Source organism: Staurois parvus, unplaced genomic scaffold (genome assembly GCF_062004578.1).
Source record: "Staurois parvus isolate SC_StPar_1 unplaced genomic scaffold, SC_StPar_1.0 ptg000336l, whole genome shotgun sequence".
NCBI classification, from domain to species: Eukaryota; Metazoa; Chordata; class Amphibia; order Anura; family Ranidae; genus Staurois; species Staurois parvus.
In genome coordinates this window covers 1,971,322-1,997,020 of record NW_028318132.1, presented here as the reverse complement: position 1 = coordinate 1,997,020, position 25,699 = coordinate 1,971,322, and the positions used below count along the sequence as shown (strand labels likewise).

Genomic DNA, 25,699 nt, shown 5'->3' with positions numbered 1-25,699 from the left:
TGTGGGCACCTCTGCGTGCTCGTCCCCGAGCTGCTGATCTATGCGTCCATAAGACACACAGACCTGCATTTCGGCCCCGCCCCTGCTCTCTCCTCATTGGCTCACTGGCTGCGATTGACAACAGTGGGGGCTAGTAGGCTCCCATTGCTGTCTCAGCCAATGAGGAGGAAGAGTCCGCAGACAGCAGAGGCTGTCAAGAACATTGCTGGATCAGAGGGGGCACAGGTAAGGATTGGGGGGGGGGTGGATTCTGCACACAGGTTTTTCACCTTCAGGCATAGAATGCATGAAGTTAAAAATGAGGCCTTTAGAACCACTTTAAATCCACGTACACGAGGAGAATATAAGACAAATGATCTTTTTTTTTTTTGTTTTTTTTTTTCTTGCAAGCTAGTCTCATATCAAAAGTAAAGAGGTTACTAAAGTTACAAAAATTCTTGTATGACATAAAATTCAGAAGTGATGTCATGAATTTGTATTGTATTTTTGGACGAAAACTGTACTGATTACATGAAAATCGTATGATCTGGTATCGTACGAGAAACATTTTCATGCTTGTCCCTTCAAATAATTTTAGACTAAAGCTGTGCACGAATGATCAGATTATTGTACGACCGCTTCGAAAGCTGTATTTTTGTCTGATTTTCTGATCATGTGTATTAGGCTTAAAGTGTTCCTAAACCCACAATAGTAAAATCAGTCTGTATATGCAGTAAAGCATGCTTGTTATACTCACTGTGGAACCTAAGGGGTTAATCCTCTGCATTGTGTAAAAACGCTATTTGATCCTGACTTATCTGATCCTCCCCTTCTACCAGTGTTCCCCTCTTATCTCCTGATAAAAGATACTGTGCAGAGTCACTCTGCACATATTCAGTTAGGTGTGTATTTCTATAGGTTGTTTTTTTTTTTTTTGGGGGGGGGCCTGTGCTCAGCACACGGCCGATTAGCACTGTCCAGAAGAGGTCAGGGGTCCTGCATCTTCCTACAGCAGAATGAAAATTCCTCCTACAAGCTTTAACATGTGCTCTTCTGGACACTGATAGAAGGCACAATACTGCTAAATACTGCTGATGAGAAAAGGTATTTAGCAGCTTATATTTACTAAAATAGTTGCACTTCAATGTACTGTGGGAGACCAGATATAGTGAATGCAGGGTCCTGGGTTTAGTAACACTTTAAGGCCACTCTCTGGAAGGGAGGAGATTAGAGAACCTGTAAAACATATCTTGGTCTCTATTGTCGCCCCCCTCCCCATCTTCCCACTCTGTAAGGCGGGATTCACACCTTTGTTAATTTATGGTAATAAGTTGTATATTTTTTTTTTGTTACATTACCATTTGTCCTGAATTGCTCCTCGAAGCAAATATACAGTAGAAAAAATTCTTCTGTTTTATGGCATACATAGATGTGAATGTTCTGTAAACTGTGGTGCTCTGTTGTCAAAAATAGTGTGGTTGCGTTATTTTCTTGCATTGAGAGTCCAATTAAAATGAAAGGGCTACATTAAATGCTTTGTACATTTTCAATTTTTTTTATTTTTGTCACTGTGTATTTGTGTAATTGTATTCCCTGTGGTGTTTGTCTTATTGTGTATTGATTGGCTCACATGTTGTGACTGCAGTTTGTAGTGTTAGGGCTCATGTACACTGCAGCTCCTAAACTGACATTCAGGAGCTGTTGAGCGTTTTTATGTCCTTTTCCATCTGTCTAAAGTTCCATTACCTTGCTACGCAGGACTTTTGACAGTTCTTTTCTGATCCCCATGGCACAGTATCTAGCCTAGTCAGTGCTTCCATGTAAGAGCTAAAAAACTCATCAACTATTTATACACTGACACTAATTAAAATTTAAAAAGCAACAGATGTGGGACATTAACCTCTAATTGGCATTTTAACCCGTGTGTCACCTTGTGTGTCTGTACCAAGGCCAAGCATTCCAGGGTACGTAAACTTTTGATCATGGCCATTTGGGTGATTTCTGTTATCATTATGATTTAAAAAGGAGCCAAACAACTATTTGATAATAAATGGCTTCATATGATCATCATCCTTCAATAAAAGAGCATTTTTTGGCATGATCAGTCATATTTTCAATATCAGTGCCAAAATTTTACAACTTTTGAGCACAACTGTATATTAGTATTGTATAGGACTTGCAGCCCTTTTACAACTTTGGATATGTTGGAAGCCATAACTGAAGGAATAAAAAAAAATACAATGTTGCCCCAGTGCGTTATCACTGGAAAAGTTTGTTTAAAAACAAAGATTGCTAAAAGAGGTAGTATGTATGCATACCACTGGCCAAACTGAGGAAGAAATCTGTGGAATTGGTCAGTACTATGGCCAGTATGGTAAATCTACAGGACGAAGTTGCCTGCTGTGGTTGGCCCTGGACCTCTAGTATAATCCTGCTTCCTGAGGAGGAACATGGTCTATGCCAGTCTTTTTCAACTACGGTGCCTTCTGGGTTCCTTAGGGGTGCTTTGGCAAAATACTTAAAAATGACCAACAATTCTCAATAAGCCAATCAATAAGTAGATCAAGCCTGCCTTTTTGTATACAAAGCCATGTTTTTATTGTGCATCATTACAGCCTTGGGCACTGTGAGGGCCATCCGCTGGCATCCTAACAACCGATGATGTAATTGGTTGATAAAGAGGACGTCTTGCATCCTTGTTTGCCCTTTTCTTGCCCCTCTCCATCAGCACTGGAGTCCCTTTTAACTCCGTGAGGGAGAAGAGAAATGTTGGAATACTAGTCAGTTCCAGTGTGCAAAGGTGTATTTGCTTTGTAAGAATAAATTATGTTGGTTGTCCTACATGTGAGGCTGTTGCTGTGTTATTTAAAACTATTTGTTTAGATCTTTACACTTTAGAATGGGGTGCTTTGAGATTGTGTGGAGTTTTAAAGGGTACCTTGACTGAAAAAAGGTTGAGAAAAACCAGTGTATGCCACAGGAAAGCACACTATTACAGTGCTTCATGTACAGGCCGCTGAAGTCAACATGCTTGACCCTTGAGAAGTGGAAGTCCCATCAACCCCCACCCCCCCCCCCGACATTCTGAAACCTGAATCTGTTTTTTGCCTCGAATGTCCCACTTTATTTTTCATTATGATTATTTACTATGTATGTCTGCTACTATTCTAAGATGAATAAGTTCCTCTAAGCACTGGTGGTATCTAAAATGAACATACAACCCCATTACAAGTTTAGCTAACATGATGTCCTATCTGAGAAAGTGGATTTTCTATGCTATCCCAATGCCTCTAAATGCATTTATTAGCTGATGAAATTTGATTTGAGGGGGCTCAGACCCCATAATCCTATCATATCTTTCTCTAGACTACTTTATGTAAGCTGTGCTGTCATTCCAACAAGGGGGTAGACAAAGGTATAAAATGAAGCTAGCCATAGATGACGGAGCAAAGGGAAAAAAAAAAACAGATTCTCCAAAACTTTTCCAGCAAATGAGGTGGAGGAAGAAACTGTTTCCTAAAGAGGACCTTATATATTAACCCCTTCACGCCTAAGGGTAGTGCAAATCCTAATGCCGAAGCACAATTTTGCAACTTCCACGCGTGTTAGTAAATCTGTACATATCATCACAACTACTTTGTATATCCAGGTGATTTATACCTCATTTTTTCAGGACAAATTGTCCTTTCGTTTGGTGGGTATCTCCTAATTTTTTTTTATTACCAAAGGAAAACTGGCCCAAAAATAGTAAAACTATTTTTTTTTATTTAACTGTATACTTCTTGTTACTACCATAACCTACCACCAAAGAACAACCCAAAATAAATTCTGCTTCTGGCGATCAAGTGATGCCACATACAGGTGAAACTCAAAAAATTAGAATATTGTGCAAAAGTTTATTTATTTTAGTAATGTAACTTGAAAGGTGAAACTAATATATGAGATAGACTCATTACATGCAAAGCAAGATAGTTCAAGCCGTGATTTGTCATAATTGTGATGATTATAGCTTACAGCTCATGAAAACCCCAAATCCACAATCTCAGAAAATTAGAATATTGTGAAAAGGTGCAATATTCTCGGCTCAAAGTGTCCCACTCTAATCAGCTAATTAAGCCATAACACCCGCAAAGGGTCCCTGAGCCTTTAAATGGTCTTTCAGTCTGGTTCAGTAGGAATCACAATCATGGGAAAGACTGCTGACCTGAGAGTTGTGCAGAAAACCATCATTGACACCCTCCATAAGGAGGGAAAGCCTCAAAAGGTATTTGCAAAAGAAGTTGGATGTTCCCAAAGTGCTGTATCAAAGCACATTAATAGAAAGTTATGTGGAAGGGAAAAGTGTGGAAGAAAAAGGTGCACAAGCAGCAGGGATGACCGCAGCCTGCAGAGGATTGTCAGGAAAAGGCCATTCAAAAATGTTGGGGACTTTCACAAGGAGTAGACTGAGGCTGGAGTCAATGTCGTATTCCTCTTGTCAAGCCACTTTTGAACAACAAACAACATCAGAAGCGTCTTACCTGCGCTAAAGAAAAACAGACCTGGTCTGTTGCTCAGTGGTCCAAAGTCCTCTTTTCTGATGAGAGCAACTTTTGCATCTCATTTGGAAACCAAGGACCCAGAGTATGGAGGAAGAATGGAGAGGCACACGCTGCAAGATGCTTGAAGTCCAGTGTGAAGTTTCCACAGTCTGTGTTGATTTGGGGAGCCATGTCATCTGCTGGTGTTGGTTCACTGTGCTTCATTAAGTCCAGGGTCAACGCAGCCGTCTACCAGGAGATTTTGGAGCACTTCATGCTTCCTTCCGCAGACGAGCTTTATGGGGATGCTGACTTCATTTTCCAGCAGGACTTGGCACCTACCCACACTGCCAAAAGCACCAAAACCTGGTTCATCGACCGTGGGATTACTATGCTTGATTGGCCAGCAAACTCGCCTGACCTGAACCCCATAGAGAATCAATGGGGCATTGCCAAGAGAAAGATGAGAGACATGAAACCGAACAATGCAGAAGAGCTGAAGGCCGCTATTGAAGCATCCTGGTCTTCCATAACACCTCAGCAGTGCCACAGGCTGATAGCTTCCATGCAACGCCGCATTGAGGCAGTAATTGCTGCAAAAGGGGCCCAAACCAAGTACTGAGTACATATGCATGCTTATACTTTTCAGAGGTCCGATATTGTTCTATGTACAATCCTTGTTTTATTGATTGCATGTAATATTCTAATTTTCTGAGATTGTGGATTTGGGGTTTTCATGAGCTGTAAGCCATAATTATCACAATTATGACAAATCACAGCTTGAACTATCTTGCTTTGCATGTAATGAGTCTATCTCATATATTAGTTTCACCTTTTAAGTTGCATTACTGAAATAAATGAACTTTTTCACGATATTCTAATTTTTCGAGTTTCACCTGTATGTGTATGTTATTTGCTATTTGTATCCGTAGTACAGCCCAGAAACAATTGTGTGCATGTTTTTTGTCCTACCTAAAACACACTGACACTAACTGACATTGATGCTAATTTAAAAAAACATTTTTCTTTATTTTTTTTACATTTATTTTACAAACTTTTTTGTTTTTTTTTCTCTGAAAGGACAGAGAGAGTTGCAATGTGTCTCTCCTCCATTCAGAGAGAAGAAACATAGGGGCGGGCTTCACAGGGACTGATCACTGTGATGGCCAATCATAGGCTATCACAGTAATCACGTGACCCAGAATCCAGAGTTCCTGGTCCCGATCTTTGGTACCAGGTCCCAATCGTTGGTACGGGACCCGGAGCTCATGGTGAAATCCAGCTCTCTGTGCTGGGAACGCGTCTTGTGAATACGCAAATATGCGGCCCCACGGCATAAGGTCCAGTCCAGTGAGGCCGCATGAGGTTAGCATCAAGGGGGTTAAGCATAAATAACACAATGCAGAGTAGAAGAACATACCTTCTTATTGTAGCAAAAGTTAATCTGTCAATAATAGTAATGTCTAAACCTACAACCAAACATCAGGTGGGTATATCCGATGCTAATAAAATACTGGTAGAAATGGGGTCATTCTAAGTCTTACCGCTAACATAATATATAAAAATTATCAAAAAATATATACTAAAAGAAGAAAAATAAGTAGCCAGCTCTTGAATGCATTAGAGTTGGAAAAACCTGTCCATAACTAATTGCAGTGTAGCTAAACCCGGTATATTCATCCATCCCTGCCAGACTAGCTCAAACTTGTGTAGTGCATTGCAATGTCTGTAGGTGAGTTGTTCCCTTAAGAGTAAAGAATTTTCTATCCATTGTTTTGGGTTAGAGAGGTAGATGATTTTCACTACCTGGCTATAAGTTTCCTGGCAAGCTATAGTAAATGAGTGACCATAAAACAGATCCCTGGTTGATACAGTTCAATATCAAGTGCTCCCAGTATTCCTAGCAAAGAATCCAGAGATATTAGTTGCTCAAACTGTTATGGGGCAGTTTGCACCACTTTGGTCCTAAAGTGGACCTTTCAGTAACTTTACTGCATGAATAAATTCTTGATAAGTCACAATATACACTGTGTGCACAATTATTAGGCAAGTTGTATTTTTGAGGATTAATTTAATTATTAAACAACTACAGTGGTCTCTCTCAATCCAAAATGTTAATAAACCTAAAGCCTGAAGAAAGTAAAAGTGACATTTTGGCTTTCTTAGGAGAATATCTATGTGTGTACAATTATTAGGCAACTATTTGTGTGCAGAATTATTATGCAACTAAATGAAAATGTAACCATCTCACTTATTTATTTTCTGTTAAAGTGAGAATAATAAACCACTCAAAATTTACAAATATGTCTGACATTTCCAAAAAAAAATTAGTGACCAATATAGCCACCCTTTTTTTCCATTAACAGTCATAAGCCTTCCATTCATGGAGTCTGTTAGTTTCTTGATTTGTTGACTATCAACTTTTTGTGCAGCAGCAACCACAGCCTCCCAGACACTGTCCAGAGAAGTGTACTGTTTTCCTTCACCATAAATCTCCCATGAGGGAAAGGGTCCATGTAATTATTCTTTCATCCTGAAGGCCTTTACTGGCTAGCCACATAGTGGGGTACTTCGATGCATGTGATGGAGCATTGTGCTGCATAAATATCATGGTCTTCTTGAAAAATAGACTTTTTGTTTTACTGTACCACTGCTTGAAGAAAGTGTCTTCTAAAATCTGGTAATAGGTTTGGGAGTTGCTTTTGAATCCATCTTCAACCCCAAAAGGTCTAACTAGCTCATCTTTCATAATACCAACCCATACCAGTACCCCACCTCTGCCTTGTTAGAGTTGAAGTGGAGCTCTGTGCCTGTTACTGATCCAGCCATAGGCCCATCCATCTGGTTCATCAGGATTCACTATCATTAGTCTATAAAACGTTTGAAAAATCTGTCTTCAGATGTTTCTTGGCCCAGTCTTGTTGATTCAACTTATGTGTCTTGTTCAGTGGTGGTTGGGTTTCAGCCCTCCGTGCCTTGGCCATGTCTCTGAGGACTGAACACCTTGTACTTATGGGCACTTCAGGTAGGTTTCAGTTCTGGAATGACAGCACTGGAGGATACTGGGTTCCAGGTAGCTTCAAGCGTGATTCTTCTCAAATCTTTGGCAGTTAATTTGTGTCTTTCTCAATCACATTCGTTTTGTGCAACCCTGTTGACTATTTGAAACAAAATGTTTAATGGTCCTGTGATCATACCCCAATATCTTAGCAATTTCAAGAGTGCTGCATCCCTCTGAAAGACTTTTTTTGCAATTTTTGACTTTTCAGAGTCAGTTAAATTTTTTTTTGGCTCATTTTGCCTGAGGAAAAGAAGCTGACTAATATGCTCACATTGATATAGGGTGTTGATCTCCTTAGGCCACACCCTCCCTCATTACACAAATACTTATTACCTGATATGTTTAAATCCAATAAGCATTTACCTTTGTACAGCTTAGAGTTGGACAATATGCAAAAAAATGATTTGGTCAAAATACTCTCTAATATTTGTGCACACGGTATAGAACAAAGTCACAATAAAAAGCAGGAAGCATTTCCTCTGTCTCCAGCCTTGTAACTTTGCAGAAAGTCACATGGTGAAAGGCTGCAGAAGCAGTTAATCTGTTACCAACATTTGTGAATGCAGCCAGGAACTGCAGAAGGATCAGGATTTACATAATTGTAGATGCTGGGCCAGCATCTAAGTTCAGGAAGTAGATTCTGACCCTGGATGATGTCTGATTAACCACTAGCCTTTATACCCCCTTCCTGCCCAGGCCAATTTCCAGCTTTCAGCGCTGTCACACTTTGAATGACAATTGCGCGGTCATCCAACACTGTACCCATATGACATTTTTAGTATTTTTTTTGACAGCTTTATTTTGGTGGTGTTTAATCACCTCTGGGTTTTTTTTTATGTTATAAAATTTTGTAAATAAGTGATTTTTCTCCTTCACTTTTGTGCGCTAATGAGGCTGCACTGATGGGCACTGATAGGCTGCACTGATGGACACTGATAGGTGGCACTGGTAGGTGGCACTGATGGGCACTGAAAGTCAGCACTGATATATTGCACTGATAGGCGGCACTGATAGGCGGCACTGACGGGCACTGATAGGCGGCAGTGATTGGTGCTACTGATAGGTAGCACTGACTGGCAGTGATGGGTGACACTGAAAGGCAGCTCAGATGGGCACTGATATGTGGCATTGATGTGGCACTGATATGCACTGGCAGGTGGCATGGATGAGCACTGAGAGCTGGCACTGATGGACACTGACTGGTGGCACTGCTGGGGCTACACAGATCATCAGGGCACACTGATCATCAGGTGGCCATGCACACATAGGTGTTCATATTAGAAGAGGAGCAGAAAAAACACTTTACTTGCCTAAACATTTGTAAACATGTCTAACCACTTATATTAATATTCTTGCCAATGAAATCTATGAGTGCTGAAACCCTTGATGTGCCTGTGCCTGAACGTATCTAAACGTGTGTGCAACATGTGGCTGTAAGTGCGCTTTTTTTTTTTTTTTAAGCTGTATTTTTCTGCCAGGAGCAAAGGCGGTCAGGGAAAGGAAAAAAAAAAGTCCTGTGTTCATGAGGCATTAAGCGGTATGTAGTTGATGCAATAGGCTGGTGTGCTGTTTTACGTGATTCTTGCGTTCATATTTAGCTTTATTAGAAAAGGAGTCTTTTGGTTTTTGCCAGGTCAGACAGCTGCATTTATTTTTCTGGGAGAGAAACTAATGTATGCATGTGAAGTGGGACAAAGAGAAGGGAATCTGTAGTTTTTTGAGTCCATTAGGCAGAGATGACAACTCTGGTTTGGATTTCAGTTCAGCAGAGGCATTGTAGTCAGCCAAACTAGGAGCATGCTGGATTTCTAGTTGATTGAGTATTATTCTGTATTTTCAGGGTTTTAAAGGGCTAAACATGGAAGTGTGCATGTATTGACCCAACCCCCCCCAAACATAGATTTCCTGAAAGCAGAGACCCGGGAGAATATAATGGTGGTAGTTCCCATTTGTTAAGACTCACGATGTCAAAAGCAAGTTTTTAATAACAGTTCATTTTAGTGTACACAAACACAACATATTACTCAATGTTTTGTAAACAGGTATAAGATGAGTTTGCACAGAGTAAATAGATACCTAACATTTTAAGCCTTAAAATTGCATGCTCATGAAATGATGACAAATGTTTGCACACAATAATGTCTGCAGGCAACACTTACCTAGCCCTTACAGGTCATTGGTTTAGAGTTAAAAGTGAATGATTGCTGTTACTCCGGCATGCAAAGTTATATGTGACATGTAATTCAATCACAGTTTTCATATGTAGGTGTCTCCGACGTATGCATTTTTTAGTTTTATAAACGATTTATTAAGATAAAATGCACCAAGTCCAGGACAAATAACAGTGGATAATCGCACTCAAAAACCCACTGCCACATACACTAACCATGCACTGTAGTGCTTCAGCAAGATGTACCTTACAGGTACATAAACAGATCCGACATATGTGTTTTATGTTTGTGTGTATGTGGGACAGAGTGGCTCTAATTTTTTAGGGGGTGGGTTGCTTGGCTGTCACTTAAATTTTTTTATCTTCACTAAACTGTGTCATCTCATAGGGGTCTGACAACCATTTTGTGTGACATTCTCTTTAATGAGACTGATGGTATACTGATGGTGCACTATTTGCTTCTTTCCTGGATACAGCAGCTGTGGAAAGTGACAGCAGAAACTGGACGTGAGGTAATACACATGGCTTCTGGGTTCTTTTTAACCAGGAGAGTAAGAGTAAATGATCAGCCGGTCCTCCTCCCCACTATCTAGCGATGGCCACTATGCAAATCCCAGGCCTGCAGGTAGGTTAGCGGAGCCTGGGAAAGGGAAATATGGCAGTGGAGTGCAGGGTCATGCACTGGCTCCATGGAAGCAGTCCATTGGCTGTTTACTTGCCAGTTTGCTTCCATCTCACTTTTTTTTTTTTCATTTATATATTGGATTATATGTTATAATTACTTAGAAACACATTTTAAATATTGTATTTGTATTTATATTTTTTCTTTGTAGATCCTCGCTGGGCATCTATTAACAGAGGTGTCTTGATATGTGATGAATGCTGCAGTGTACATCGAAGCCTGGGACGGCACATCTCACAAGTCAGGCATCTTAAGCACACCCCATGGCCCTCTACGCTTCTGCAGGTAACAATTTGATGTTCAGCATAGTGTGTTTGTTAGAAAACCCAAACCCCCCCTCCCCCACCCAAAAAAAATCAAAATTATTTTTTTGCTAAAATATGCAAAGTACACTAGCAGACACAAACAAAACATAACTTACAAATTTCCTGCTAAATCTAAAAGATAAAACTGTATTGAGTTAGTAAATTAAGCTCTGTGTGTGAATGAGGTCTTCGGGCTCAATCACATTAACGTTGTTGCCTATACAGTGTGAATCAGGGTTTTATTTTGTTTATAAAGAACCAGCAAACCCAAATGCTCCTGCGCTTGGGGATGGACTCGATGCAGGCTACAACCACATTAAGAATGTCCTAGAACATGCACACCTTGCTGCCTTCAATAGACCGGGAAAATCAAAATATACTGAATGAGGAAAGAACAGAAGGCGCACAGGCCTAGTGCATTATCATCAAAAATGTTTAATAAGAAATAAAGTAGGTGTTGTACCCACAAACGACAATAAAGTCAAGGCATGTCATAAATGAACAACTGGGTCAATGGCACTGAGTAACAGTCCGCAATAGGGATTGTAGAAATCCAATAGTCTGATGCGTTTCGAGGACTTGCTTCTTCCTCAGAGCCCTACACTCCCTATTGCGGACTGTTATTCAGCGTGGTGTTGACCAAACTGTTCTTTTATGACATGCCTTGACTTTATTGTCGTTGTGAGTACAGCACCTACTTTATTTCTTAATAAACATTTTTTATGGTAATGCACTAGGTCTGTGCGCCCTCTGTTTGTTCTTTCCTCATTCAATTTTTTTTTTTTTATATGGCTAGAGCTGTGTGCAGGCAGCCTATGTTACGCTAAAGGGATGCAGCAGCTATATGAACACAGGTGCAGGTCATAACTTGACAGTCGTGTGGGCGTAGGTGTATGGCCTGAACACAGATAGTGTGTGTGACGGAGGGTAGGCAGGACAGAACACACAGAGCAAATGACAAACACGCAAAGCTTTATTGAAAGAATGACAGTCACTCAATTGGGGTCTGCAGGTAGCGTCTCAGTACCCAGTGTAGGAGAAGAGCAGGGAGAGGGCCCAAAACAATTGTAATCCGGCCTCAGGGGGGCAAAGTTAGAGTCTCTAGCAGTTTGCAATCCAAACAGTGGAGAGGAAGGGGGGAGAGTTCATGTACAGTCCATAGGGGAATAAAAACAGGGGTGCAGACACTCACGGTTCCGGCAGGGATGTCCTGGCTCACAGCAGACGACAGCGGGGGGGGGGGGGGGGTGACCGACCCTCCTCAGCACACAGCAGAGGGTCATAACAGCAGGTACTAGTCCTGATACTCCAGCACACAAGCAATCCTGGACCTGCAGTATTAGGCAGTATAGCAGCAGGTACTCCTCCTGAGTATTAGCAGAGTATTCAGCAGGTAATAATCCTTGAGTCCCTGGAGTATTGCAGAGTGCCCAGCGGGTAATAATGTTTTAAATCCCTGGGGTATTGCAGAGCGCCCAGTAGGTAATAATCCTCTAAGCCCCTGGGGTCTTTGCAGAGTGGCTGTGGGGGTCTTGCCTCAGCGTAGACCTCCCAGCAGCTCGCAGCTGACAGAACAACCTGGGGAGCCCTGCGCCAGCCTTCTTAAGGCTGCTGCAGGACGCTCCTGGTCGTCCTGGCAACCTCAGGCGGCATGCCTCGTCACCCGGCAACGAGGCACGCCCCCGTGACATGGGCCTCGCTCTCGAGAGCACGGCCTTTGTCTGTCAGTGAGTGCAGGCGCGGGGAAATCCCATGCCCGCGCCGCACTCGCCGGGGGCCGCGCGGCATCAAGCTGACTCCCTGTATGGGCTAGAGAACCCATGTGAATAAGCCCTTAATTATGTGTATTTTCTATTTTTTTTTTTTTACAGTTTTATTTTTTTTAATAAGTTTTATATTTTTTAACAGCCCTGTTGAGGATATGGGTGAAAATCAGGGGTCAAAACAGATTTTTGAAACCGAGAAATTGATTATGGTCACAGTTCTCAATCTGAGCTGCACAGAATGAATGAACAGGAAGGGCTTTGCACAGTCTCTCCATTCACAGACTGACGCAGAGTGATCAGTACTGTTCATTCAAAAAAATAGCATATTTAGTGGCTCCTTCCCCCACTCCTTCTGTCCTCAAACAGTGGGGGCTGCAGGGGGGCCCTGGCAGCAGATGGAAGGGGAACCTGGACAAGAGGGGTGGAGGGGCTGATACATTGATCAGCATTGCCGGGTATAGCTAGCAGTGCTGAATGTGCAGCAGTTTTCCAATAGGCTGGTTGTACAGAAGTCGGTGGGAAGATCGACTTCTGAAAAACCACCCTTCCCATATGATCCTGGTGCTGGTTATAGAGATAAATGAAGGAAAGATGGCCTCCTCTCGTCTCTATGCCCTTGGATTTTTTTTTTTTTTTTAAAGCACTAGATCAATTCTTTTTTTGATCTAATGCTTTACATTGTAGAGGAGAGATGTGGGGTTTTATTGACCCCATATCTCTCCATAAAGAGGACCTGTCACTAATTATTTCTTTCACAGGGGATGCATGCATTCCTTGTGATAGTAATAAAGGTAATTCATTTTTTTTTTTTTAAAGGGGCAGTGTAAAAAGAAAAATTAAATAAATGTAAAAAAAAAATTTAGTGTGTCCCCGTCCCCCTGTGCTTCCACGTAGTGGTGAATGCATACGTAGACCACGCCTACAAACCACACGTGAGGTATCGCCACGAATGTCAGAGCAAGAGCAATAATTATAGTACTAGTCCTCGTCTGTAACTTTAAACTGGTAACCTGTAAAAAAATTTTTTAAAGCATGACACCCAGGGGGAATTTTTAAGTACCATAGTCTGGTGCTATTCCACGAGCATGCGCAATTTTAAAGCATGACAGATTTGGTGTCTATTTACTTGTCGTAACATCATCTTTCATATTTCACAAAAAAATTTGGGGTGTATATATATTGTGTGTTTTTTTTTGTTTTGTTTTTTTTTAATTGTGTATTTTTTCCAAAATATATATATTCCTTTTTAAAAAACGTCCATTTCGGTTTCGGCACCAATATTTTCATTTTGGTGCACCACTAGATTTTAGTGCAACACACACAATATAATACACAATTGTTTGGTAAAATATAAAAGATGATGTTGTGTCGAGTAAACACATACTAAACATGTCACGTCTTAAAATTGCACGGCCTGTGATATCGCGAAAGACTATGGTACCCAAAAATCTCCATAGGACTTTAATAGCCTTTACAGCTTATCAGTTTAGTGTTAACGCTGTGCTATGGCCCTCACTATTGCTCTCACTCTGATGTTCGTGGCAATACCTCACATTTGTGCTTGCCCTGTGTGTGCGTTTGCATTTGAGAGTGCGTGTGCAGGGCAACGGTGCTTACGTTTTATTTTTTTAAATAAATGTTATTCTTTTTTTGATCTTTTATTTATACAGCAGCCCAAACCACTTTTGGTTTTCAGACGGAAGCTGGCTGAAAAAATAGAGGACACGCTTATGGATGCTCAGTCATGAGCTTGTTCTTAACCCTTCACTCACTGGACATATATAGCTGAGCTGGTTAAGCAGACATGATATTAACACCATATTCCTACAGTCTCATTTTTTTCTCCTGTCCCTGGCAGCATTTGTTGCAGTAATCCTTATCTGCTGAACTAAACTGCTAACAAGTTTTGTGGCCCCAAGGAGCTTTTGCCATAATGTGCAAGCATGCTTAGCAAACTTGCACATTATGGCAGACTTACATTGCCTTAAAGTACCTCCCTTGCATACACACAAAGGTTATTCAGAATCCTGTTGAAGCTACACACTGAGCTGTGCATGTAGGGCTTAGTGTTAATTCTGAAGAAAAAAATACCGTATTTTCCGGCGTATAAGACGACTTTTTGACCCTTGAAAATCTTCTCAAAAGTCGGGGGTCGTCTTATACGCCAGTACACGTTAGGGGGCACTTTTTAGGGGGGCGGCGCGGAGCTGCCGCCATCCCCTCCTTCCGACGGAAGGGACACCAAGTACAGGGGTGGACAGAGGGCTGCAGTCTCTTACCTGGCTCCCACGACGATCCATCCAGGAAGCGCTGCTCCTTCAGTCACTCCGGCCACTCCCTCAATCCTGCCGCTCGGCTCCGCCTCCTCACCGGTGATTGGCAGCCAGAACTGTAGCTCAGGAAAGGCACACAGGCGGCCAATCACGGGTGAGGAGGCGGAGCCGAGCGGACCCGCGAAAATCGAGTGAGGGTAAGTGTGCAGTGCAGAGGTGCTGCTGCAACCACATATGCTGGCTGCAGCCGTACCATACTAGAACAGGAGTCAGCAAGTGTCATTGGTGTCAGTGGGAGGAATAGTGCCCCATCATTGGTGTCACTGACACCAATGATGGGGCACTATTCCTCCCACTGACACCAATGATGGGGCACTATTCCTCCCACTGACACCAACGATGGGGCACTATTCCTCCCACTGACACCAACGATGGGGCACTATTCCTCCCACTGATACCAATGATGGGGCACTATTCCTCCCACTGATACCAATGATGGGACACTATTCCTCCCACTAATGCCAATGATGGGGCACTATTCCTCCCACTGATGCCAATGATGGGGCACTATTCCTCCCACTGACACCAATGATGGGGCACTATTCCTCCCACTGACACTAATGATGGGACACTATTCCTCACACACTGACACTAATGATGGGGCACCATCATTGGTGTCAATGGGAGGAATAGTGCCCCATCATTGGTGTCAGTGGGAGGAATAGTGCCCCATCATTGGTGTCAGAGTGAGGAAGCGTGCCCCATCATTGGAATACCATACCATATTGAAATCAAATCTGATGTTTTTTAATTTTTGGTGTGCGTTGGAAGAGGGGTAGTCTTATACGGCGAGTATAGCCCAAACCCTATATTTTAACAGGAAAAGTAGGGGGTCGTCTTATACGCCGGCAAATACGGTACTTGCAAGCTGGTAGAAGCATTTATGACAAACAGATACACATTTCTGTCATTAAAAAGCTGTTAAATTGGTCGGTCTCAGTAGGCCCTCACTAACTAGGTAATGTGCATATGTGCAAAATCCTTTACATTTTCAGCTATTTGTATTTTGTAATTTCCTTGTCCATAGATATACTCTGAAAAATATTCCATATGTGTTTTTTGTTTTTTTTTTCTGTTCAGCCCCTCTGTTTGTTCCTGAGAATGCAATCTATTTTTTAGCCCTTTTGGCCAAATTGTTTTTCCTGCTGGCTGTCGAACGTCATAGACATACATTTTAAGATTTGCTAAATTTTACTGGTGTTGTAATGATGAAAGAAGGTTGAGTGATGGCATATTGTGACATCTTAAGCCTTCGGTGGGGAACAGTAGTAATAGGGACAGGTTTGGGTGGCTGTGTTTGCCTGCTCTTGAAAGAATGAGATTGTTCCTAAATTCAGCTGAAAATGATAAGGTCTTAGGACTGTTTGTAGGCAACTATAAGAAATGGAATGCCTCAACACTTGCTATTTTTATGTTTTAGATGGTGCAGACATTGTACAGCAATGGAGCAAATTCAATCTGGGAACATTCTTTGCTTGACCCGGCATCTATAATGAGTGGAAAGCGTAAAGCCAATCCCCAAGATAAACTTCAGTAAGTAGAATCCTTTTTATTCATTCTGAACATCAGTAATAATCGTGTCTATAAGGAGAGTGGCTGAGTGTTTACTTGTATAGAGATTTCAAACATCTTGTAGAGGATTGCTACAGTGTGAGTCCTTGGAGCAGACCTTCATTCTAAAGTATATGTCATGTTGCCCTGCCTCCTCCTCCCTCTTTTCCAATTGGACATAAATGTATTTTTAAAAAACATTTATGCCATTTATTTATACTGCAAACAGCACTTCTGCATTTCTCACCTGGGTGAGAATTATGTTTTTATTCCATGCTCAAGCACAGATATGCTGCAGGGCTTTGAGTCTCGAGCCAACTCTGGCACATCTGAGCACGCACGGGCAGCCCTGTCTGCGTATGTGCAGTGTTTCCCACACATGCGCAAAGATGGCTTTTAGGGAACTCCCACACCTTTTCTGTCTTTACGGGTGAAATCACCTGTCAGCACACATACAGCGGGTAAAATAGAAAAACACATCACCATTTTTCTAAGTAAATATATTTCTGAAGGTGCCATTGAAATAAAATTTTCACCACATGTCGGTAACAACCCATGCAATCCAAACATATTAAAATAAATACGTTCAGAAATTAAGTTGTGTAATAAAATCAAATAACACAAGGAAAAAGTATTGAACACACTAACTAAAATGTATTTAATACTTCCTACAAAGCTCTTTGTTGGTATTGACAGCTTCAAGACACTTCCTGTATAGAGAACCTTGTTGCATGCATTGCTCAGGTGTAATTTTGGCCCATTCTTCCACACAATCTTGAAACCTTGAAGGTTCCGTAGGCCTCTTGTATAAACTCTGATCTTTAGTTCTTTCCATAGATTTTCTATTGGATTCAAGTCAGATGATTGGCTTGGCCATTCTACCAGCTTTATTTTCTTTCTTTGAAACTAGTGGTGCACCAAAATGAAAATTCTGGTGCCAAAACCGAAAATTCAGGATGCACTTGGCTGAAAACCGAAATGGACAGTATTTCAAAATTAATATATTTTTCAAACGCAATTATTTTCTGGAAAATTTAATGATTCAAAAAAAAAAAAAGAATCACAATATATACCCTAATTTTTTGTTAAATATGAAAGATGATGTTACGCCGAATAAATACATATCCAACATGTCATGCTTTAAAACTGCATGCTCGTTAAATGGCACCAGACTATGTTACTTAAAAATCTCCCTGGGTGTGACGCTTTAAAAATTTTTTACAGGTTACCAGTTTAACCCCTTCCCGCCGATGCCTCCCGGCCCTTTAAGAGATTCAGACGCCGGGAGGCAGGAAGGTTGGGGAGTGGTTTAGGAATCATGTGACCGCCGTGATGACGCGTCACGGCGGTCACATGATCGGGAAAGGTCGCGTTCGAAAGAGCGGACCGGGACCTTTCCGCGAGTACCACACGTGTGCTAGGAGCGCGCAGGGCGCGCGCTCTCAGCACATATGTATTTAGTTACATGGACGCAAATGTGCGGCCGCTCGGCGTCTAGGCCCAGACGCCGGGAGGCCGCACATTTGTGTGCGGCCGGCGCAAAGGGGTTAAAGTTACAGAGGAGGTCTAGTGCTAGAATTATTGTTCTTGCTCTGACGTTCGTGGCAATACTTCACATGTGTGGTTTGAACACCATTTACATATGTGGGTATTGCCTTCGTATGCGTTCACCACTACGTGCGAGTACGTGGGGGACCGGGACACTTTAAACTTTTTTTTTTTTTACACTGTCCCCTTAAAAAAAATGTTTCACTTTTATTCCTATCACAAGGGATGCAAACAGTGACAGGTCCTCCTTATGGAGAGGTATAGGGTTAATAAGACCCCACATATCTCCTCTAGGGATAGGGATGTTTTCAGCCAAAACGTTTCGGCCACTGAAATTTCGGTGCACCCCTATTTGAAACCAGTTGTGAATTTCCTTGGATTTGTGTTTCGGATCATTGTCCTGCTGAAATGTCCACCCTTGTTTCATCTTCATCATCCTGGTAGATGGCAGCAGATTTCTATCAAAAATGTCTTGGTACATTTTTTCCATTCATCCTTCCTTCAGTGATATGAAGTTTGTCAGTACCATATGCTGAAAAACAGCCCTACACCATGATGTTCCCACCTCCAATCTTCATATGGGGTGATGTACAGTGCCATTTGACCTCCAAACATGGTGTGTATTATGGCATCCAAAGAGTTCAGTTTTGGTCTCATCTGACCAGACTATATTCTCCCAGTATTTCACAGACTTGTCTAAATGTTGTGCAGCAAACTTTAAACAAGCTTCAGCATGCTTTTTCTTCTTCGAGTCTTGTGTGGTGAACGTGCATACAGGTCATGGTGGTTGAGTGCATTACTTATTATTTTCTTTGAAACAATTGTACCTGCTAATTCCAGGTATTTCTGAAGCTCTCCACAAGTGGTCCTTGGCTTTTGGACAACTCTTCTGATAGTTCTTTTCACTCCTTTGTCAGAAATATTGTGAGGAGCATCTGGTCGTTGCCAGTTTATGGTGAAATGATGAACTTTACACTTCTGGATTATGGCCCCAACAGTGCTCACTGGAACACTCATAAGTTTAGAAATCCTTCTGTAACCAATGTCATCAATATGTTTTGCAACAATAAGGTTGCAAAGGTCTTGAGATACCCATTTTCTTTTACCCATCACAAGATGTTTCTTGTGTGACACCTTGGTAATGAGACCCCTTTTTATAGTCCATCATTTAAGACTGAACCAGCTGATATTAATTTGCACTGACAAAGGGCAGGATTCATGTGTTTAATACTTTTTGCCTGTGTCATTTTATTGTATTACACATAACCTAATTTCTGAATGTATTTGCTTTGGTTTCTATGTATGTATAGATTGCATGGTTTGTTACCTACGTGGTGGACATTTCATGTCAATAGCACCTTTAGAAATATATTTGCTTAGAAAAGTGGAGACACGTTCAATAATTATTTCACCCTCTGTATTTGCCGCAATGCTCTGCAAGGACACGAGGGCATGACAGAGCCCCATATTCGGGGCACCAGGAGGGAGAAGAAAAGCCACTCCAAAGAAGACTGAAGTTCTTCTTTAAGTTCCTAGATAACAAAAATGGAGGCAATTAAAGTAAACCATGCCATTTCTCTTGCTGTCCCAACTGTGAGGCTGTATTTTTACACAGAGTTTTACAGTTGCTAAGGATAGAGAGCTGTGAAATGAGGGAGGTAGAAGAAGAGCTTGCATAATCTCTTTGCACAAGTACTATTGGAGGGGATAGCATGATTATTTTCAGTGTGTTTTGTGTGTGTATGTACAATAAATCTGTGCACATTTCAGAGCTGCAAAACATGCAAAGTACTTATTCATAATAAAAATGCACATTTTGTACTAGCTGTGAGCTTTCTTCCTTGTTTGTCATTTTTAAAAGCTTCTGAAATTCTATGCATTGTAACCAAACCACTCATCTGAATTGTTATAGAATTTTAGTACTTCACGGGGTAGTGTTAGAACTTTGTATATCTGATGGGGGCAACAGGGCTTCCAGGAAGACAGTATTGTACATGCTGCATATTTGTTTTCTTTGTTTAATATTCTTTTTCCCTCACAGTCCAAACAAGGCTGAATTTATTAGAGCTAAATATCAAATGCTGGCATTTGTTCACCGATTACCTTGTCGAGAAGATGATAGTGTTACAGCCAAAGACCTTAGCAAGGTAAATACGTAATTGCTATTTCTGCACATTTGTGTCTATCAAATAGATATGTAGCTCCATGGTACCCTGTTTTCACTGCATCAGTGATCTGTGCAGGTGGAATACATTTTCTACAGTGCTGTCCAGCTGGCAGCTTGCTAGGCTCTCCTGCCCCAGCCAGTACACAAAATGTATAATGGTAGCAAAGTGAGTGCTGAATTGCTCTCCATGTTCAGCACACTGCACTGCCATCCTATCTAGAGCTTGTGTTCAGGTAAGAAACCGCTGTACACCAATGAAGGGAGGTTTTATTTTGCTCCCACTGAACAGCAATAAAGTGTCTTGTATGTGTGTGATGGTGGTGGTGAGGGGGGAGCATACTACTGATACCAGTGAGATGGGGTTTATTTTTGCTGCCATTGTTACTAACAGTGAAGGGGAAGGCTATTATTGCTGACATAAATACCAATAAAAAGGGAGGAAGGGGGATTATTAGTGCTGCCACTGTCACCAATACTAGGGGTTTTGCCAGTGACACCATTGAAGTAGGGTTTATTACTGCTGCCAATTACAACAATGATGAGCGTTGAGGCCATCGACACCAATAAATGGGGGGGTTATATTAATTAATTTTCTTTCTTTTTTTTTTTTTTAATATGAGATGGCCATAAGCTGTAAATTTTGTAAAAAAGTTATAATTGTTGGTTTAGATTTGGCCCTCTGTTCAAACTGTGAATGGAAATGTGGATCTTGCAGCCAATTTAAGCTGGTGACTATTGATTTTTTATTTCATTTTTTTCACGGTATGGTTTCTTAACCTTTTTGCCATAAAAATAAATACAAAAAAAAAACAGGAACAAAGACAACATTACAATAAAAACCTAAACCGTCTGAAACTCTGATTTTGGTGTACAGCCCACGGCAGTACAAAGAGATGATCAGATGTCACATGGCAACAGCAAGTAAAAGGGGTTATATTAAAAGACAAGAAAAGGAAAAAGAACATGCATCACATGGACAAATTAGCAGGGCGTAGCGAGGGAAGCATGTGATGTGATGAGATGAAAGGTCCAAAGATCTTATCAAACTGTTTCAAATTCCCTGATATGTTAGATTGTAAAGAGGTAACTTAGTGTTGATTAAAGAACTACAGACATTTAGCAAGGGAAGATGTCTGTTTCTCCTTGAGGAGAATAGTTTTTTATTTTGCTTTTTTAGCTTTAGAAGAGTAGGACACAAAGCTTTTTAGTGGGCATATGGAGCAGGAAATGTTCCAGCAAGCCAACTAATTAAGTATATTGTGGGGTTACAACTGAAGGTTACGGCCAGCTGGCATGCATGAAGGCAGTAACCCCAGACCAGAGTCCGTGTGTAACTGTAGTCACAGGAACACATTGGGGGAGTTTACTAAAACTGGAGCACTCAGTATCTAGTGCAGCTGTGCATGGTAGCCAATCATCTTGTAACTTCAGCTTGTTCAATTAAGCTTTTGAAAACCTGGAAGTTTATTGCTTTCTGTGCCAAGCTGTACCAGATTTTGCACTATCCAGTTTTAATAAATCTTCCCCAGTGTATTAAGAAACTTCACTCAAATCCAGAGCCTTTAAAAGGTCAGTAGGTTTCAGTTTCAACCTATGCAGTTTACCAACTTTATTTTCAGATTCAAAAATCTTTTGCCTAGTGTAATGCATTTTCTTCTGGGTTTGTTGAAGTAAGAGGAGTTCATTGCCAGGCTTGACATTTGTCAGGAGAAGGGGAAGAGAAATATTGGAGTTGTGTATCAATCATGGCTTTTCTTGGCAGCTTTTATCAGGGTCTTGGTATTCTCATACAAATTATCTACAGTGTACATGAAGGCTTCACATAAGGCTTTGAATGCCTCCCACTTAAGAATGTTACAATAGGGGAATTATCTTTCCAGTAGTGCACAAAGCTTTGTGTGTATTGTTCAGTATCTAAGGGTCAGATATCCATATAGGGGTGATTATCAAAAGACTGATGATCCTCCTTTCTAGTGTACCTAAGGGTTAATGCAAGTGGAGAATCAGTGATACCTCTGGTAAGGCAGTCTGTATCAAGGATCTCTGGGAGCTGTGATGAGGTATAGTACGCTAGCTCAATACATAAGAATGCGCCATGGGAACCAGAGTGACCACAATAAATGAGTTTGTCTGGATGTCTCTGTTGCCACACATCTGTCAAGGCAATAATGACAATCCAATCCACATTCTTGTATTGTGATCCAGGTACACATTTGCGACCATCTTAAAATCAATACTAGCATATTGCCCTCTGAGATGTTCTTCAGTATTGCACAATGAAGAATAATAACCACTTTTCCACACATGTTAAAATGCACATTTTAGGCTTGAAGGTTAGTTCAAATCACCCAAACAGTATATATTTTCTGAAAGCAAAGACCCTGGAGAATAAAATGGCTGTAGTTGTCAGGTTAGAGTTGAATGAGAAGTTTAGTGTCACAAACACATTTCCTGAGACCCCCTTACTTTTCACATCATGAATTAATATAATTAGTACAGCATCAATCCCTCTGTATACAAACTGACCTTTTTGCTCTCCCGATGATGTAATAGCAGTTTTTCTGCAGTTCCTGTGTTTTTCTTAAGCCCTGGTTGTGTGGGAGGAGCCAGAAAAAAGTCCACAGATCACTGCAATCTTGTTTTCCCTAAGAGCTCAACCATTTAGTGGGCATGTTCATGCTAATTAGGTCAGCTTATACAAGTACCAGAAAGGAAAAGATTGGCAGATGGAGGCAGCCAGTAGGGATGAGGGGTGGGACATCGCTGGAAACAGCACAGGACTTCCCATGATCGCAAGCAATTGGGAGGCACTAAAGGTGGTTCATTCCTCTTCCAACTCCGCTAATGCAGACAGGTAACTATGCAGGAAAGAGGTAGAAGCAAGTGTGAACACATGAGGGGACAGGTTGCCTATAGCAGAAAAGCTACAAGGCTAGAATTCAGCTTTGACCAGGAATGATGGCCCTAGGTTTATGGCTGTCACTCTGATGTTCATATGTAGCGTATTCATAGTATTTGTACATGGGCGCACCTACTGCATGCTCTTCTGTTCTCATGTGTATGTATGTGGGGAACTACATACACATGAGAACACGCAGTTATTATTATGCAGGATTTATATAGCGCCAACAGTTTGCTCATCGCTTTAAAATAATGGGAGACAATACAGCAAAAATACAGTTCAAAACAAGGGGGATAGGAGGGCCCTGCAGTTAATCTTTATTGCTATCACATAGGGGGCTAATAGCGTTCTACCATTTATAAACTTTGCTGGTAGACAAATGGTTAATATCCAGTGGAGGGGATGCATATGTGTTCAGGATGGTGAGCATATAAAGAGGTCCAGATCCAGAAAAGTTTAAATGTATTTTCTGTACTGGAAGTGTTGTGGCATTGGTAGTGTGTACATATGAATGGCCTATGATCTGAACAGTGGAAGGGTGGTACCATAAAGCAGGTCAGTTGCTATCAAATTTATCATAGAAAGGGAGATCTTTCCACAGGCTGCAGAAAATAACACTTTTTAGGTGAAAATGCAGAGAAGAATGTTGCAGCCTCAAGCCAGGAGGCAGTATTTAGGTATGTAGGTAGGCCCGTAGGATGGGCAGTGTAGAGCTGTCTTCAAAGGACATGTAGCAGGGAAGAGGCTGGAAGCCCAACACATAGCAGAAACTACTGTAGGCACTTAAACGTTCCGAGAATACTCAGTTGTCCCGATATCTGGAATTGCTGTGATCTGATGGGGAGTTTCTCTCCAGCTTGATAGAAGCCTCAGTAATCGAGGTATATAAAGATCCTGGCACTGTTAAAATGTAGAATTTATTTTGTGCACGCAACTCCCAGATTGGTGACTTTGTAGTTAAAGTTCAAGATTTTTAGTAATTAAAAGGGTGAGTATTGGTTCCTGGGGGTGGGGGTCTGGGTGGGATGCTGTTGGCTCCTTCAACGATAAATCAACCAGATCAGGAAGGCTCTTTTGCAGATAGTTTTTTTTTTCTCGAGAAAAATTTCAGGCATGGCACTCTTAGACAACAAGTGCAGGTTTTAACCACCTAAAACATGTTTTTTTTTTTTTGGGGGGGGGGGTTTAGAGGTCAGCAGAAGGTGGGTAACTAGTGTCTTTAAGAGAGATAATGTGTTCTTTTGTCAAGGTGGTCCACTCTTCCAGGGACTACTATGTATACACTTTATTTTGGATGTAAGAGAAGTTTTACAGTTCCTTATGGCACTGATGAACTGGGATAGGGTGTGTTGCCTAGTTGTCTTAGGATTCCCCCTCTATGTGAATTGGTGGCAGGAGAGTTGCATGGTTAGGTGAATTCTCTGTCCTTTGGCTGGAAAGGAGAAGCCTTACCCTATTGCTCGATGCTGTAGCTGTGTGCATTTTGGCCCACTGCTGCAAGGCAAGAGGGAAGCCAGTGCTATATTTGAAATAGGTTAGATTTTTACTGATAACATATCTTCACCACTCTAGGGAGGTGGAGAGTGGTCTCTGGGGTGTAGCCAGAGGACAAGAGCGGGTGTGTGCGCTGAAGCTGAAGGCAGAATGAGGGTGAAGGTGACTTAGATGAAGATTGTATGACTGTCCTTGTGTGCAGTTAGGCCACATCACTAGACCCTACGGGTTTTATACTTCTTTTATAATATATGCTGTCCTCTACCTGATTACATGTACTAGCTTTATTTCCTAAGAATATTGATTTTAGTGATTTTTCTCTTCTTGGTTTGGGGCAGTAATGAAGTTTCTTCCTTTAAATGACAAAACAGACCTCAAATGCACATCTGTACTGTAAAGTAAAGGATACTAGTTGCCTGGCAGTCATGCTGAGGCTTTGATTTAATCACTTTATGAGCCGCTGACCTAGGATACGCATGTATTTAGTGAAATCTGAACTACTTATATGCACACTTCTGAGTCACTAGTTCATTAAGCATTGGCATCATAGCAAGCTGTAAGAAACTGTATAAATTGCATGACAGAATAACATATATTAATTGTTTTGTGCAGCAACTTCACTCAAGTGTGAGGACTGGTAATCTGGAGACTTGTCTAAGGCTGTTATCCCTAGGGGCACAGGCCAATTTTTTTAACCCGGTAAGCAATTGTCAATGCGAGCTTATATGCAAGACCTAAAGGTGCCTGCACATACCTGAAGCAGCCTCCCAAACCTTCCTAACACTGCTGGATCTCAGGCCTTTCTGACAGACAAAGCCATGGCTGAAGCTTTCCCAACCTTTCCTGCCTACTGCATGTTAATATTGCCCAGTGAGGCAGTCCATCATAGCGATGGACCAATAGGAATATAAGGGTGTGGGACATAGCAGCAAGGTCCAGCACTACCTGGATTTTTGAGAGCTCGGCTGTTTAGAAGGGCCAAGCAATTCAGTCATATGTGCAGCAAATTGCTGCAAGTTTGTACAGGCATCTTCTGGTAGCTGCACGGTAAGGCCTCATTCACATGGGCATACTTATCTGTACACCCATGTGAAGGGTCAGACAGAGTCTATAATGTTGTTATTGTTATCTAGGGACCTTTCACAGTTCTGTCACAAAAACTGATGATTTCTTTTACATCAGTATGTACATTTATATTTTTTCAGTGTATAAACAAAATGT

The 25,699-nt window shown here is 41.4% G+C and overlaps 1 protein-coding gene across 4 annotated transcripts in view; it reads left to right on the top strand.

Annotated features, from left to right (window-relative positions):
- Positions 1 to 25,699, top strand: part of GIT2 (GIT ArfGAP 2) — a 134,115-nt gene that overhangs the window by 10,782 nt on the left and 97,634 nt on the right. For all 4 annotated transcript variants that reach the window (XM_089684106.1, XM_089684104.1, XM_089684103.1 and 1 more), the window contains exons 2-5: positions 10,564 to 10,697; positions 16,237 to 16,349; positions 19,957 to 20,062; positions 25,091 to 25,177. In XM_089684106.1, the coding sequence (XP_089540232.1) occupies positions 10,564 to 10,697; positions 16,237 to 16,349; positions 19,957 to 20,062; positions 25,091 to 25,177 (440 nt within the window). The remainder of the gene's footprint in view (positions 1 to 10,563; positions 10,698 to 16,236; positions 16,350 to 19,956; positions 20,063 to 25,090; positions 25,178 to 25,699) is intronic.